Source organism: Galeopterus variegatus, unplaced genomic scaffold, assembly GCF_000696425.1.
Source record: "Galeopterus variegatus unplaced genomic scaffold, G_variegatus-3.0.2 Scaffold5928, whole genome shotgun sequence".
Classification (NCBI taxonomy): Eukaryota; Metazoa; Chordata; class Mammalia; order Dermoptera; family Cynocephalidae; genus Galeopterus; species Galeopterus variegatus.
Window position 1 is genome coordinate 51276 of NW_007732039.1, and position 16544 is coordinate 67819.

General features: G+C 36.6%; 1 protein-coding gene across 3 annotated transcripts in view; it reads left to right on the plus strand.

Annotated features, from left to right (window-relative positions):
* The window catches only part of WDR76 (WD repeat domain 76), a 36126-nt gene that overhangs the window by 15223 nt on the left and 4359 nt on the right, over positions 1 to 16544 (plus strand). For all 3 annotated transcript variants that reach the window (XM_008590217.1, XM_008590216.1, XM_008590215.1), the window contains 6 exons: positions 2162 to 2263; positions 2364 to 2407; positions 3306 to 3459; positions 9208 to 9366; positions 14217 to 14434; positions 15007 to 15159. In XM_008590217.1, the coding sequence (XP_008588439.1) occupies positions 2162 to 2263; positions 2364 to 2407; positions 3306 to 3459; positions 9208 to 9366; positions 14217 to 14434; positions 15007 to 15159 (830 nt within the window). The remainder of the gene's footprint in view (positions 1 to 2161; positions 2264 to 2363; positions 2408 to 3305; positions 3460 to 9207; positions 9367 to 14216; positions 14435 to 15006; positions 15160 to 16544) is intronic.

A 16544-nucleotide genomic window follows, 5' to 3' on the forward strand; every position in this document is an offset into this window, starting at 1 on the left:
TTTTTTTTCCTTTTTGTCTTTTTCCGTGACCGGCAACGGATTGCAACCCTCAGTGTCGCGCCCGTACCGGACCGGGACCGGCCACGGGATCGCAACCCTCGGTGTTGCTCCCGCCCCTCGCTCAGCCAGTGAGCGGCAGGTCTGTATGTGGGATCCGAACCCTCGGTGGGAGCGCCACCGCGTTTCCCAATCGGTGCACTATAGCAGTGCGCCACCGGGCCGGCCCCTATGCCATTTTTTATAAGGGACTTGAGTATCCCTGGGTTTTGGTATCATGGGAGATGGGACAGTTGGAGGGGGGTGTCCTGGAACCATTCCCCCCCCCCGCCCCGCAGATACCAAGGACAACTGTATTCATTTAATAAAATACTGAAAAGTTTGAAGTGTTTGAAAGTAGGCCAAAAATTTATTAAATTATATTTAATTTATATTTCATTAATTTAATACTTGAACGTTGTATGGTTTAATGAGTAAGATTTTGAAGTCATAAAGCCTGGGTTGGATTCTGTATTTCTGCAGGATTTACTTGCTGTAGGATTATAGGTAAATTATTTAATCTTTCTTAGCCTTAGTATCCCCATTTTTAAAAATGGCAACAATAATAGAAACCTCAGTAAATACATACAATTTTATCTGTCAGTTAAAAAAAAATAAAGATACCTCAAAGGGCAGTTGTGAGGATTAAGTGAAATAGTATCTATAAAGTTACTTACACTGTATTAAGGGCTTAGTAAATAATCAATAAAAGGGAGTTATTAATAATAATGTGTGATAAAAGTGATGAGGTCTCTTGCTGTAGTTTATTTTTATATTATCGGTAAGTGGAAAGAGTTTTATTGACCAAATTTATTGTGTAAATAAGATTATAATTATTTTTTATTCAAGAACATCTACTGTTGTTAATACTTTATATCTAAGGGCTTAATTATAGATTGAAAGGTAGCACTAATTAGGCTGGTGCTTTGGGAGCTAACTGCAAATCAAGGTGTAATGGGAAGCAGCATAGAAGAGTAGCTTCCAAATTTTTTTGAAAGGGCCAGCCTGTGGCTCACTTGGGAGAGTGTGGTGCTGATAACACCAAGGCCATGGGTTCAGATCCCTATATAGGGATGGCCGATTAGCTCACTGGGGAGAGCGTGGGGCTGATAACACCCAGTCAAGGGTTAAGATCCCCTTACTGGTCATCTTTAAAAAAAAAAAAATTTTTTTTTGAAGACTCAGCCCACAATAAGAAATATATTTACATTCCAACCCAATACACATACACACACACCCCCGAAATGAGTTTTGTGAAGTGACACTTACCCTTACTATATGTGATGCACTTTAGTATTTTCTATTCTATTCTCATTCACTAAAACAAACTGCTTGTTGTAACATTTTGTTTTGATTGGTCTGTTTTGTTTTTTTGGCGGCTGGCCAGTACACAGGATGTGAACTTGTGATCTTGGGGTTATAAGGCTGTACTCTAACCAACTGAGCTAACCAGCCAGCCCTGGTTGTGAATTTTAAAATTATTTTACACTCATTAATGGGTTACAATATGAGCTTTAAAAAACACTGTCATAGAGAAATAACACTGAGTAACAAATTGAACTGATCTGAATCAGTTCCCAGCTTCTCCAGTTATTTTTTATTTTTATTTTTTTCCTTTTTGTCTTTTTTCGTGACCGGCAATGGATCGCAACCCTCAGTGTCGCGCCCATACCGGACCGGGACCGGCAACGGGATCGCAACCCTCGGCATTGCACCCGCACCTTGCTCAGCCAGTGAGCGGCCGGTCTGTATGTGGGATCCAAACCCTCGGTGGGAGCGCCGCCACGCTCCCAAGTGGCGCACTGTAGCAGTGCACCACCGGGCCGGCCCCTTCTCCAGTTATTGGCAGTGTGACTTTGGGCAAGTTAACTTCTCTCAGTCTCAATCCAGTGTCTTTAAAATGTGGTATCTTATTCACTGGGTTTTTGAGAGGATTAAATGTGATAATACACGTTATTATTACTTTATAGGATACCTGGCATTCATTTATTGAATTATTTTGAATGCCCACTATGTGCCAGCACCATTGGTGTTGAAAACAGCCACATACCCTTGCTATCCTTGAGTTTATGTTCTAGGGCAGGGGGATAAACAATAAACTTTTTATTTTTATTTTTTATAACAGCCTATGTTACCTCCTGGGCCTTTAGAAATGACTCTTGAAAATCGAGATGACAACAATGAACTATTTAAAGGATTTCTGCAGACATGGGCAGAAATGAGCAAGGTATCACTTGGGAGTACTTCCAGCTTTTAGAAGTACTTATAGCTGTTAAGGAAATATATATGTATTAACTTAGTTACTTTGGTCTCTCCTGATGTTTCAGACAAGTAGTAAGAACACTGAGAAGGGGTTATCTAGCATTAAAAGGTATGTTAAAATTTTTTCTTTTGTTTTACATTTTTTGAGATGTTTGAGTTATAAAGACTATATACCATTACAGGAAATTTTGAAAGTGAGATGAAATATTTCCAATCTAATAACTGTTGCTTTTGTTTTTCTATATTTCCTTTCAGGTGTTGCCATATGCATTACTACTAGGATATAAGCTTTATGAGGGCAGGGATTTTGTCTTAATAACCAGACCAGTGCCTGGCATATCATATCTATTCATCTGATGTTGAATAAATGAATTGACATACATTTTTACTTTGTTACATTCTAATGTATATACAGTTTTGCATTATGTTTTTTTATTTGTGGTTATTAGAGTCTTTAAAATTATTGAATAATTGCATCATACTCCATTGAATAGGTGAAATTTACTTAACCTCCTCCCACCTATTTGATAGTTGGGGTTGTTTTCTATTTAATTTTTTTGTGTGTGTTTGTGTGTGTATGTATTTGCAGAAGTGTCTGTGTGATAGTGGATTATTTCCTTAGCATAGATTCCCAGGAGTGGGATTAATGAGTCAAACATTGTGGACATTTTATGGCCTTTAGTAAACATTGCTGAATTGTTTTCCAAAAATCTTTTTTTCTTTATGAAGATTTTATATGAACTTACTCTGCCACTAGCAATGTATGTGAGTATGTATGTTTAACTGTAGCCTACTAGTTTTTGGTGTTATTAAAATTATCAAGCATAATTTTTATAAGTGAGAAGTAATACCTAATTGTTTAATTTTATTTCCTTGGCTACCAGGAGGTTGAATATTTTCTCACATTTATTTACTAATTGTAATTTTTCTATTTTGAATCATCTTTTACTTATTTTGACTATTGAGATTGGTTTTACTTTTAAAATTTAACTTTTTAATTTTCTTAGCTACAAAGACAATTTAAATGGCATGGTCATTAGTGAAGATACTGTTTATAAAGTTACCAAAGGCCCAGTATTCTCTTTGGCTGTCCACCCTTCAGTAACTAGAACTTTGATAGCAGCTGGGGCCAAATCTGGGCAAGTTGGACTTTGGGATTTGGTAAGTTATTATTATTAATTTTTAAAGATATTAAAATTTGAAGCAAATAGTCTGGAATAGAATAGCCTACAGCCATTTATTTATAAATGTTGCTTGAGATTTATAGTTTTGTGCTTTATGATTCCAAATTTTGGAAATATGGAGGAATTTAAATTTGCTTTATAGAACTTCAGTATTTTAGCTTGAATATCATTAGCCCTCTGGTTATAACTTAACTGTCAGGAAACTTTATTATAATTTAAAATATATCTGTGAAAAGATCACACAGTGTTCTTAATTTTCTAATTATGTTTAAAATATGGTTTGCTATGGTCTGAGTGTTTGTGTCCCCCCAAAATTCATATATTGAAATCCTAACCCCCTAGGTATTAGGTTGTTGAGTTGATATTAGGAGGTTGAGCCTTTGAGAGGTGATTAGGTCATGAATGGGATTAGTGCCCTTGTAGAAGAAGCCTAAGAGAGATCCCTTGCCCCTTCCACTATATGAGAACACAGCTAGAAGGCACTAGCTATGAACCAGAAAATGGGCCCTCACCAGACGCTGATTCAGTTGGAAACTTGATCTTGGACTTACCAGGTACCAGAACTGTGACAAATAAATTTCTGCTATTTATAAGCCACCTAGTTTATGGTATTTTGTTATAGAAGCCCAAATGGACTAAGACAGTCTCTAAACTGGATCAAATTATCTTCTCAGGGATCTGTTTAGAATGATCTCAGCCATCTTTCTTTTTAAATTTTTTTTGGTAGCTGGCCGAAACAGGGATCTGGACCCTTGACCTTGGTGTTACAACATTGTACTCTAACCAACCGAGCTAACCAGCCAGCCCCCCAGTCATCTTTTGATGAGTCACAAACTTGTGGATGTAGTTCTGCATTAAGTGCTTTCAGTAGTTAGAAAGTTGAGAAAAGCCAAGCTAATGCTCTCTGAATTTATTTTCTAATTGGAGAAGCAGAATAAAAACATGAAAAATGCCATAAGGACAATTAATGGAGATTAAGAAGCAATGGTGACTTGAAGCTAGTCGAGGTTAATAAACAAATTTTGCAAGTGGAAAGAGATAACCAAATTCTCTCTTATTTTGCGATTATAAGTTCTCTCTTATTTTGATAAGGTGTGTGGGGGTAGGAGGTGAAAAGATTTAGCAAAGAAAAGAGAAGCAGAGAAGTGGGAAAAGGATCAGGATATTATAGTTTTAGAAGACCTTAGAGATGAGACTACTTGTTGTAGAACTTTATGGGTTTGGATCCTATATAGGGATGACCGGTGCGCTCACAGCACTCACTGGCTGAGCGCGGTGCAGCGGGCCTCAAAAAGGACAAAAAAAAAAAAAAAGATTTTAGGCTGGCCTGTGGCTCACTCGGTAGAGTGCGGGGCTGATAACACCAAGGCCACGGGTTTGGATCCTATATAGGGATGACCGGTGCGCTCACAGCACTCACTGGCTGAGCGCGGTGCAGCGGGCCTCAAAAAGGACAAAAAAAAAAAAAAAGATTTTAGGCTGGCCTGTGGCTCACTCGGTAGAGTGCGGGGCTGATAACACCAAGGCCACGGGTTTGGATCCTATATAGGGATGACCGGTGCGCTCACAGCACTCACTGGCTGAGCGCGGTGCAGCGGGCCTCAAAAAGGACAAAAAAAAAAAAAAAGATTTTAGGCTGGCCTGTGGCTCACTCGGTAGAGTGCGGGGCTGATAACACCAAGGCCACGGGTTTGGATCCTATATAGGGATGACCGGTGCGCTCACAGCACTCACTGGCTGAGCGTGGTGCTGACAACACCAAGCCAAGGGTTGAGATCCCCTTACCGGTCATCTTTAAAAAAATAAAAAAATAAAATAAAATTTTTTTTTAAAATTTTTGTTTTTTTGCTGGCTGGTACAGGGATCAAACCCTGGACCTTGGTGTTATCGGGACTGTATTCTAACCAACTGAGCTAACCAGCCAGCCCACTGCTGTAGAACTTTGAAAAGGAGAAATTGAGAATTAGGACAGCTAAGTGAAGATCTTTTCAGGGTAGGTTCATCTGTACAGAGCAGATGATGTTTAGAAAAGTCCCTTTTTCATATCTTCCCTGGTGACTCCAAAAATCTGTATTGTTAGGTCTCTGTAGGTCAGTATCTCCATCAACCTTCTAATTTTCCAGGACTTTTGGCCATTTCATTAACAAATTCAGCAAGTCTAAAACCAATGTCGTCTTGCATGTCCTGTGCTCACCCCCAAACTACCCCAGTTATTAAAAAATTAACTTTATCGAGGTATTATTTATGAGGGCACTTCAAAGAGTTTGTGGAAGAATAGAATGGAAAGATAATCAGAATCTTTCAGTGAACTTTTTGAAGTACCCTCATACATATCATAAAATCCACTCATTTAAAATTTCAATGATTGTTAATCTTTACTGGGTTGTATAACTACTGTAATCCAGTTTTAGAACATTTTTATCATCCCTATTAGATCCTTCATACACATTTACATTTAATCCCCCTTTCTACCCTTAGCCCCAGGGAAAACTCCTTAAACTTGCCTTTTCTGGACATTGCATATAAAGAGAATCATACGATATGTGGTCTTTAACGTTGGCTTCTTTCTCTTAGCATAATGTTTTCAAGGTTCATCTGTATTGTAGCATGTATCAGTACTTCATTCTTTTTTATTGCTGAATAATATTGCATTGTTTGGATATACTACATTGTTTAACCATTCATTAGTTGATGGGCATTTGGATCATTTCCACTTTTTGGCTATTATGAATAATGCTGCTGTGAACATTTATGTACACATTTTTCTATGGATATGTGTTTTCGTTTCTCTTAGGTAGATACCTAGGAGTAGCACTGGTGGGTCTTATGGTAACTCTGCTCTCATCTTTCCTTCTGGCTGTAGACAAGCCTATCCTTACACTGGAGCTCTGAGGGAAAAATGAACTGGTATCATACTGGGAGAAAGACTCCAGATGTGTCAGAGCAACTAGCCTGCACAGAGCAATTTGAGCAAATGAAAAAAATGAAAAGCAATTCAAGAAAATGAAAAGAAATAACATGCAACTAAACAAACACTACAGTAGAAACAACAGCGAAAGAACTTAGCGTGTAAAAGACAGACTTAGAAGGAAAACATAATTCAAGGAATGGAAGGAAATTCTTCACAGCTGCTTCAGACAATAGAGCTGCACTATTCAGTATATTAGCTACTAGTCACATGAGACTACTGTATTTAAGTTTAAATTAATTGAAATTGAAAGTTCAATTCTTTGGTTACACTAGGCACATTGCAAGTGCTTAATAGCCACACATGGCTAGTGGATAACATAGTGGATGATGCATATATGTATTTTACTTTATTCTTATCTCAAAGTTCTTTTGGACAGTGCTGCTGTGCACCGAGTTAATGACATTAGTTTGTGAAATAAAGCTCAAAGATGAGATGATAAAATAAAAGAACATGATGAAATAGGAGATTGGAGAACTAAGGAAACAAAGATCAAAGTATAAAATAGTTAATTAGACAAAAGCAAATGGAAAGATACTACTAAAGACTGAATTACAGACATTAAAGGAACGATTGGAGGTAATATCAAACAGATGAAAAAGCCTTAAGAGAAGCCAATAGAAAAGGAAAGACAAAGATGATCTAACAAATGGAACAGAAAGTATATTCAAAGAGAATTTTCCTCAAATTAAGACAGAATTGAATGGGCAATTGAATGTGTACACCATGTTCCAGGGAAATTTGGGACTTAATGGATAAAGAATTCTTCACAGAAAAAACAAATTCAAGGAGAAAAGCCTAGCTTACCTCAGTTTTCTACAGCAATATTTAATGTAATGTGTACAAAGTTACTAGAGAAAGAAGTATGGCCTTGGAATTCTTACCTAGCCAAAAATATTGTTCTAGTGTAAAGGCAGCAGGTAGATATTCTCAATGTGAAGAAGCTCAAGAAATTCAAGTCCCATGATTTCCTCTGGAAAATACTGCTTGACAACAAATTCCAGCCAATTAAGAGTAAATCAAAATTAAGAATTTAGGAAAATCTTGGCAAAAGAATTGATGGTGACATTGAATCCACTTAAATTCAGAACTAATTTTAAGCAGTCGTAGGAATTATGGTTACAGAGCTCATTGTGAACCTTATCAAACTGGATGAAATAAAAATTATAATGTAACAAAATATGGAGATGGAGAAAGGAGTGATTGGAGGATGAGAATAATCTCAGTCAATAGAAACTGTCTAAAATTGCGACAGTTTTTTAAAAAAGTGTAATGACTACAACTGCTTTATGGTTTATTCTTTTTCCTTTCTAGAAGATATCTCTTGTGAATAAAGACATCTCTTGTGAATAAACACTCAAAGTTCAAAAATTCCTTTAGCCTGATTTTCTTTTATTATTTTGAAATATAGTTAAATTTAGTACTATTAAAAATGGTGTATATAACATGGTCTTATTTTTTCTACAGTTCTTTGTCTCTATCTGCAAAGGTACATATAAAGATATATGTAATGTTCACTTAGTATTTTCATGATAATTTTGGTTAATTTTGGATTTGGACTGACTTTTAAAAACTTCCATCTTTGTACATTTCTGTACTTTTTGAGTTCTTTATAACAATGGAAAGTTTTGTTTTTCTATAAAATAAATGTTATAGACAAATATGTCAAGATGTGAACAGTGGGTGATTCTGGGTAGCAGGAAGAGTGTGTATGATTGTAATTCTTTTCTTCTCTTTCTTTTTATTTTATTTTATTTTTTTTGTCTTTTTCCGTGTCTGGCAACGGTTCGCAACCCTCAGTGTTGCCCCCGTACCGGACCGGGGACCGGCAACGGGATCGCAACCCTCGGTGTTGCCCCCGCGCCTCGCTCAGCCAGTGAGCAGGAACCGGTCTGTATGTGGGATCCGAACCCTCGACGGGAGCGCTGCCGCGCTTCCCAAGTGGCGCACTAGCGCAGTGCGCCACCGGGCCGGCCCCTCTTCTCTTTCTTTTTAAAAAATACTTCTCTTCACTTTAAAATTTAAAATAAAAAACAAAAATGCTTGACTGTTTCAGAGAAGACTAAGCTAGAGTTGGAGGTGACAGTTGCTGTGGTTCATAATATGCCATATGGCATAGGAATATAACTTTATATAATCTGAAAAGTGACTTCGTAGGAGTTGGTAATCCAGTTGTAGAAAGGCAAATCCTTAGAAGTAGTAATATTAGTATAGAAATTCAAATTTCCATTTTCATGGGGTATACACCATTTTCATGGGGTATTTAGAGGACAAAGTGCTTTTAAAATTATCATTTTATGCCAGGGCCAAATACCTCATGAAAATTATACTGAAAATAGTATGTTACTATTATATAGAAGCCCACTTAGTAAGCAAAGTGGTAATGGTATTGATGTTTTCTGGTAGTAAGGAATGTGTGAAATGAAGACTAGATTTTTCATTTCTTGAAGATTTCATGAACTGAAATAATCAGCAGTAATTTACAAACTTGTTTGCTAGTTGCAAAAAGTAAGGCACCATTAGAATTAATGTGACTTTATTTGTTGGATTAAAAATTAGGAAAAAGTAATTTAGTGACCATGTAAAGTGGTCAGAACCATTCTAGTTCTGACTTTCTAAATGGGAGAGTAGGTACAATTATAGACTAAGAAAAGATTGAATATAATCCAAATGTAAATACTTTGACATAATAACATAGTAAATATTACGACTTTTCACAAGCTTTTGTCTCTACCCCCACCCTCAACTGTCTTCCAGACCCAACAACCTAAAGAAGATGGAGTTTATGTTTTTTATCCCCATACTCAGCCAGTTAGCTGTCTTTACTTCTCACCTGCCAATCCAGCCCACATACTGTCACTGAGCTACGATGGCACATTACGCTGTGGGGATTTTTCCAAGGCTATTTTTGAAGAGGTAAATGTTACTTTGTTTACATGCTGACCTTAAATGATATTCTGAATTCTTTATGAAATGCTACATGAATGATTATTGTACCAGTCAGACTGGGAGAAGTGCTATATAGCACAGGGGCTTTATAACTACACTGCCTAAGTTCAAATCCCAGCCCATCTATTACTAGTTGTGTGACCTCGACAAGTTACTTAACCTCTTTGTGCCTCACTTTCCTTAGTTGTGAAATGTGATAGTAATAGTATCTACCTTACAGGGTTATCATGAGGATTAAATGAATTTATGCAGATAAAGTACTTAGAGCAGAACCTGGCACATAGTAAGTGTTTGCTCTTATTAATTTTTTTTTTTTTTTGCAAAATGCTTTTAAATAAAATAGCTTATCTATTTTTAGGCTTAAGACTTGTACTTGTTAATTCAGGGGAAAAAAATTGGAATATTATTATCATTTTGTTCATCATTCCTAGTCTTTGCAGACATGAATTTTATAGGGATGAGTCTTACACATGACAAAAGACAATAGAGAAATTCACATCACGGTACTATATTATGTACACCTAAAACTTTTAGTTTGTGATATAATACAGAAACTACAAAATTTGGTTTTGTAAAAATGTGGTCTCTAGCTAAGATTTATCATGTCGTACATGATACATATATATAATGGTAAGGAGATTAGCTCAGCTGTTTTTCTCTAGTGAAGATAGAATGAAAAACTGCCGTTGGCCATCATATTGGTACTCTGGCAAGAAACAGACACCCAGGGGGTTTTATTCAGAACACCTTAGGCCAGGTTTATTTGTAACCACCTCTTGAGGATAGGGTCTTTCTCCTGGGCTGGTCTAACCTGTTCAAGTCAGATTAAGTTTGTCTGATTAGTTGAAAGAAAAACTAAAATAAAATATTTAAAAGATCTTAGGCACTCATACTCATGACCACCCACTCTACCTGGATTACCAGACTACTCGTTGGAGATTTCCTAATCAATTTGATCTGTGGTTGAGCAGGCCATAAGCTTCCAAAGGCCTGAGGAAGCCTTGCTGTATTGGATCCCATAGCTTATGTTTTGGTCTACTACTTAGTGTTTATAACAAACATATTTGAGGTGAGCTTTCGGATTTGTTTAATCATATCAGATTTCCTCAGAGAATTCTTACAAACTGAACTGTTTTAAAAATATGGATTTTAATCTGTGAAATGAAACTTAGGATGGTTTAGATGTAAGTTTTCATCCTTTACCTTATTTTGAATGAGACATTTAAGGTTTTAGAGGCCCTGAGTTGAAAATAGCAGTGTACTTGTCACTGAAGTTGCTTTGTCAATACTGATGATTTAATTTTATGCCTTAGTTTTTTTATATAAGCCAGTACTCAAAATCAACACATTCTGATATCTTTGTAATTATTCTTTTTTTTTTAAATTGTGGCTGGCTGGTACGGGGATCTGAACCCTTCACCTTGGTGTTATAGCAATGCACTGTAACCATCTGAGCAACTAGCCAGGCCCAAAGCAAGTGCCCAACATGGGGCTCAAACCTGCGACCCTGAGTTTAAAAGTCTCATGCTCTACCAACTATAATTATTCTGAAATATTCCATATACAGATTATTCATAATTATTTTTAAAAGGGTTTTTAAATAATTAATAATTGCAGTATGTAACTGCTTTTGTTTTATTCTTCACTGAATTCCTAAATAATCTTTCTTACGATTGAGGAGGCTTTTTCTTTCTTCTGAATTTTTGGGTTTTCTCTTTTTTTTTTTTTTTTTTTTTTTTTTTGTCTTTTTCCATGTCCGGCAATGGATATGTGGGATCCGAACCCTCGGGCGGGAGCGCCGCTGCGCTTCCCAAGCGGCGCACTTATCCAGTGAGCCACCGGGCCGGCCCTGGGTTTTCTCTTAAGAATGAGGATGGTTAAGTCCCTTTAGGTCTGGGTTTTTTGGGTTTTTTTCTTTTTTTTTTTTTTACCGTTTAAAAAAAGTATTCATTTTTTTCATTGTTCATGTTTATGGGGTACAGTTTGTTGTTTCAATACATGTATATATTTTATAATGATCTAATTAAAATAGTTTGCATATCTGTCACCTAAATATTTATCATTTCTTTGTGGTTATAACATTGAAGATCCTCTTTTCTAGCTATCTTGAAATATACAATGTAGTATTATTAGCTATGTCACTCTAGGGCATCAGAACTTATTCCTCCTATCTAACTGTAACTTTGCCTTTAGATCTGTTTTTAACCATGTGAAAAAAGATTTTTCAAGACTATTAATGTTGTGTTGCTGGTCAGACTTGATTTCTGAATACTGACAACTAGAAAAAACACAGTATTTTGTCTGTATCTTTGTTTTTTTTCTTTTAATTTTGATTTCTACCTTTTGAAAAATAGGTTTTTAAATGCAACATTGTTGTCCAAAAAAACTATCATTGATGTTTCAAATTTTTGTTAGAAATAGATGGTCTATAAATTATGGATTAAATCAGATAATTTTAATCAATGTTAAATGATGTCACTTTGGTTATTAATGCACAGCCATATAATTATCTGTCAGTCATGTTCTGTTTTGTTTACATTATTACAAGAAAATTGGAGTTCAGAATTTAAAGGTGCATCTATATTTATCAGCCACTTAGTAATAACTGATTCTATTTATTTTTTAAACAGCTTTACTGAAATATAATTCATGTACCATACAGTTTACTCATTTAAGGATAAAATTCAATGATTTTTATTATATTCACAGAGTTGTACAGTCATTACCACAGACTAATTTTAGAAAATCCTCATCACCACATAAAGAAACCCTTGCCCATTAGCAGTCCCTCCCAATTCCCCTTTCTCCCATCTTTAGGCAACCTTTCTACTCTACTAATCTACTTTCTGTTTTTATAGATTTGCCTATTCTGGACATGTCATATTAATGGAATTGTACAATTTGTGGTCTTTCGTGACCTGGCTTCTTTCGCTTAGCAAAATGTTTTCAAAGTTCATCTATGTTGTGGCATGTATCAGTGCTTCATTCCTTTTTACGGCTGAATCATATTACATTGTATGGTTATACCACATTTTATTCATCCACTCATCAGCTGATAAACATTGGTGTTGTTTCACTATTTTTACTATTGCAGCTTTTTACTATTGCAGATAATGCTGCTGTGAACATTTACGTACAAGTTTTTGTGTGGACATATGTTTCATTTATCTTGGGTATAGCTAGGAGTGGAATTGCTGGGTCCTATGGTAACTGTGTGTTTAACATTTTGAGGAAGTATCGAAGTGTTTTCCCAACCAGCTGTACCATTTCACATATCCACTATCATTGTGGGAGGGTTCCACATCCTTGCCAGTTTGTTATTGCTGGCAAGTATAGCCATCCTAGTGAGTGTGAAGTGGTTTGCATTTTCATTTCCCCAATGCTTAATGATGCTGAGCATCTTTTCATGTGCCTGTTGGCCATTTGTGTTTCTTTAGAGAAATGTCTGTTCAGATCCTTTGCCCATTTTTTAACTGGTTTATTTATCTTTTTTTTATTGAGTTGTGAGAGTTCTCCACTTTTTTTTTTATTGTTTTGTGACCGGTAAGGGGATCGTAACCCTTGGCTTGGTGTTGTGTCAGCCAGTGAGCGCACCGGCCATCTCTATATAGGATCTGAACCTGCGGCCTTGGCACTAGCAGCACCGCTGCGCTCCCAGTGCCGCACTCTCCCAAGTGAGCCACGGGGTCGGCCCGCTCCACTTTTTTTTTTAAGTCAGGTTTCCTTCTTTGTTTCTTTTTTTCTTTTAAAAGTCAGGTTTATTGAAGTATAAGTTATATACAGTAAAATTTACCTTTATAGGTGTACAATTCTATGAATTTTGGTGAGTTCTGTATACCCGTGTAACTACCACCACAGTCAAATACAGAAAATTTCCATCTCCCCTTTAGTCATCCTCCTCCCCCTACCCACAACCCTTGGCAACCACTGATGTGATTACTATCCCTATAATTTTGCCTTTTCTAAAATGTCAAGCAAATGGAATCACAGGCTGTGTAGCCTTTTGTGTCTGGCTTCTTTCACCTAGCGTGATGCGTTTAACATTCATCCACATTGTTGCATGTATCAGTAATTTGTTCCTAATCCTACTGATTGAACAGTTACCTTGTGCTAGGCACTATACTGAGTATGCCTTATATATATTATCAAGCCTTATAACACCCTATGAAATAGGTAATGTTATCCCCATTTAACAGATGAAAAAACCGAGGCAACAAGGAGACGTTTATTAGCTTGCTCAAGGACATAGATGGTGGAACTAGAATTTGCACTAGGGTCTGTCTGACTCCAAAGACCCAGGTTGGCAGTTACTTTGTATATTAAGATACAAAATTTCATTTGGGTAGAATTCAGATTAAGCTAATTTCCTGATAAATTTCACACAGTAGATCTGGAACTGAGATTTATTACGTTTAAGAGATTAGGGATATAGCCCTGACGTGGGTGGATGTGCCATTTGATTGTAGACAAGTCTCACAGCTGATCAGAGCTTTTGTTTACATTTTGCCCCATTTTTCTTATGAGGATGATAGAAGGATAAATGAGGTTATTTGAGTAAAGTGTTTTAGAATCCTTTTACCAAAGAACTTATGCACTGACTTTTTTTTAAAAGAAGAATGTTAGATCTGGCCCGTGGCTCACTCGGGAGAGTGTGGTACTGATAACACCAAGGCCACAGGTTCGGATCCCATATAGGGATGGCCGGTTAGCTCACTGGGCGAGCGTGGTGCTGACAACACCAAGGGTTAAGGATCCCCTTACCGGTCATAAAAGAAAAGAAGAATGATATATAAGCTGATTGTTATTTATGTCTTTAGGTATATAGAAATGAAAGAAGTAGCTTTTCTTCCTTTGACTTCTTGGCAGAAGATGCCTCCACTTTAATAGTAGGACACTGGGATGGAAATATGTCACTGGTGGATAGACGGACACCTGGAACTTCTTACGAGAAACTTATCAATTCTTCTTTAACAAAAATAAGAACTGTTCATGTCCACCCAGTGCATAGACAGTATTTCATCACTGCAGGATTAAGGTATGTTCTTCATAAAACTTTGTGACTTAGGCCTTTTAGTGTCACAAATACATGGTTTAGTTTGGTTGTCAAAGATATCTGACTTTTGTGATGCCCAAAGGCTAAATAATTTCCCTTCCATACTGATTGAGGCTTTTTTTAAGTGTGATTCTTTTTTTAATGCTACATTCTTTTGGATTTAACAGTGAAAATATTGAAATAAATATACATTTTTGTTTTCCTTGGCATTATATGCATTTACTTCTAGTCTTATGAGAAGAAAATTTTTAATTGTAGAAAAAGAAGTTATATGTGACCTATAACTTGTTGGTCTGTGTTAACTTTTTTGCAGAAGAGATTGGAAAACGAACTAGAAACTTGTCTCTCTATATCTGCTATAGTTTTGGAATTTTTCTAATATTTTACTTATTATCTATACCAATGTTTGTAAAGTTAATATAGAAGATTAAAGGGCCTGTCTTAAATGTTCTTCAAGGTAGCAAGTATTTGAGTGTCTAACTTATGTTCCGCCCTATTCTAGAGGCTCACTACATGTACTGTGGCAACACTAATAATTATTCCTCCTGTTACAGGGATATTCATATTTATGATGCAAGGCACCTGAATCCCAGAGGAAACCAACCTTTGGTTTCTTTGACTGAACATGAAAAGAGCATTGCTTCCGCTTATTTTTCGCCTCTTACTGGTAACAGAGTGGTGACCACATGTGCAGATTGTAAGCTGAGGTACATTGGGAAGGCAGAAATATGTTTTGAAGTAATCTAAAGATTAAAGGATTCTAAAGCTACTATGTCAGTAAACCAGAGTTCTGTTTACTGCTATTCCCTATTGAATTGCTAGTGTTATTGTTTTGTAGCCATATCAAGGTTCCCAAAGACCAGTGACCTGTATTAATGGCTTTTTGGCAGTTTTGGGGTCCTGGAAATTTCCTTGAGACTGGCAAAGAAGGTCTGTAGCTACCCTGGGAAGTCGATAGTCAGGCTTCCCTTTTAGCACTGAAGAATCCGATAAAAGCAGGCTGTTGTGGTATCTTGGAAAGGAGGTAATTTTAGGTAGAAGCTCTTACTTTGGGGACAGGGAGTTCATCCTACAAGTGAAGTGCTGAATGGAAATTGCAGAGTCCCAGACCTTGGGCAGGCAGAAAACAGCAAAAATTGGGTTTCTGTGCAAACTACTGGATATGGTTTTATAGTTTTAAGATTTTAGCTTTGGTACCTTCTTATAGCTACTTCCTAAAAATTGACTTTAAAATGTAATATAAACCAGTTGAACAAAAACCAGAAAATACTGTCAATAAAAGAAGATGTGGGGAATGTAACCACAAAGAAAAATGAGTTTGTTTTCTTCTAGAATCTCTGATTTTGCTTAAAATTGTAAGCATTTCTCATTTTATGAGAGTTTTACCTTCAGCAATTTTAGAATTTATTCATTCTTCATTCAACAAGTATTTGAGGGCCAGGCTCTAGAATGGTACCTAATCTCTGCTTGGACTTACCAGTTGGGAAAAGTACGGTTTTCAGTATGTGACAGGTACCTGATTAGTTTCTAGTAAAGACCGTAAGCATCACCAGGTGGTGCAGTAAGGGAGTTAATTGTTGGGGAATGGCAGCCCAGTGTCCCCTTTCTATCCATGCAGTTTCCTTTATATCAAGAGCTACTTATTTATGCATTCCTGTTCATTTACACTGCCACATTTACTCATTACATAACTGTTAGTGATTTGGCATTCTAGTAATCTAATTAGCCAATAAGTTCTAGTGCCAAGAAACCACACTGGGTCAGCGAGGCACAAGGTGAAGGGGAGGTGGTGGTGATGTGGTTAGTTTCTTTCTGCTGGATTATGCTATGGAGGCTTCTGGACTCTTCTTCGTAGTTGCTGGCTGGTCTTAGTCTCATCAGTACCTGGAAATGACACTATTAGGCCCTCAACTGATGAGTCTCATAGGGAAATGGTTATTTGTGCATTTTCAGACCACATCCTTTTTGTATGTCCCATATCTGAATCTGAATATAGTTTTAGAGTCCAGAGTATCATTTTAGAATATACATTTTAAGTTTGGAGTAATAGTGTTTAATTTCTACTCTAAACTGTAAGCACTGAATTTTGTAA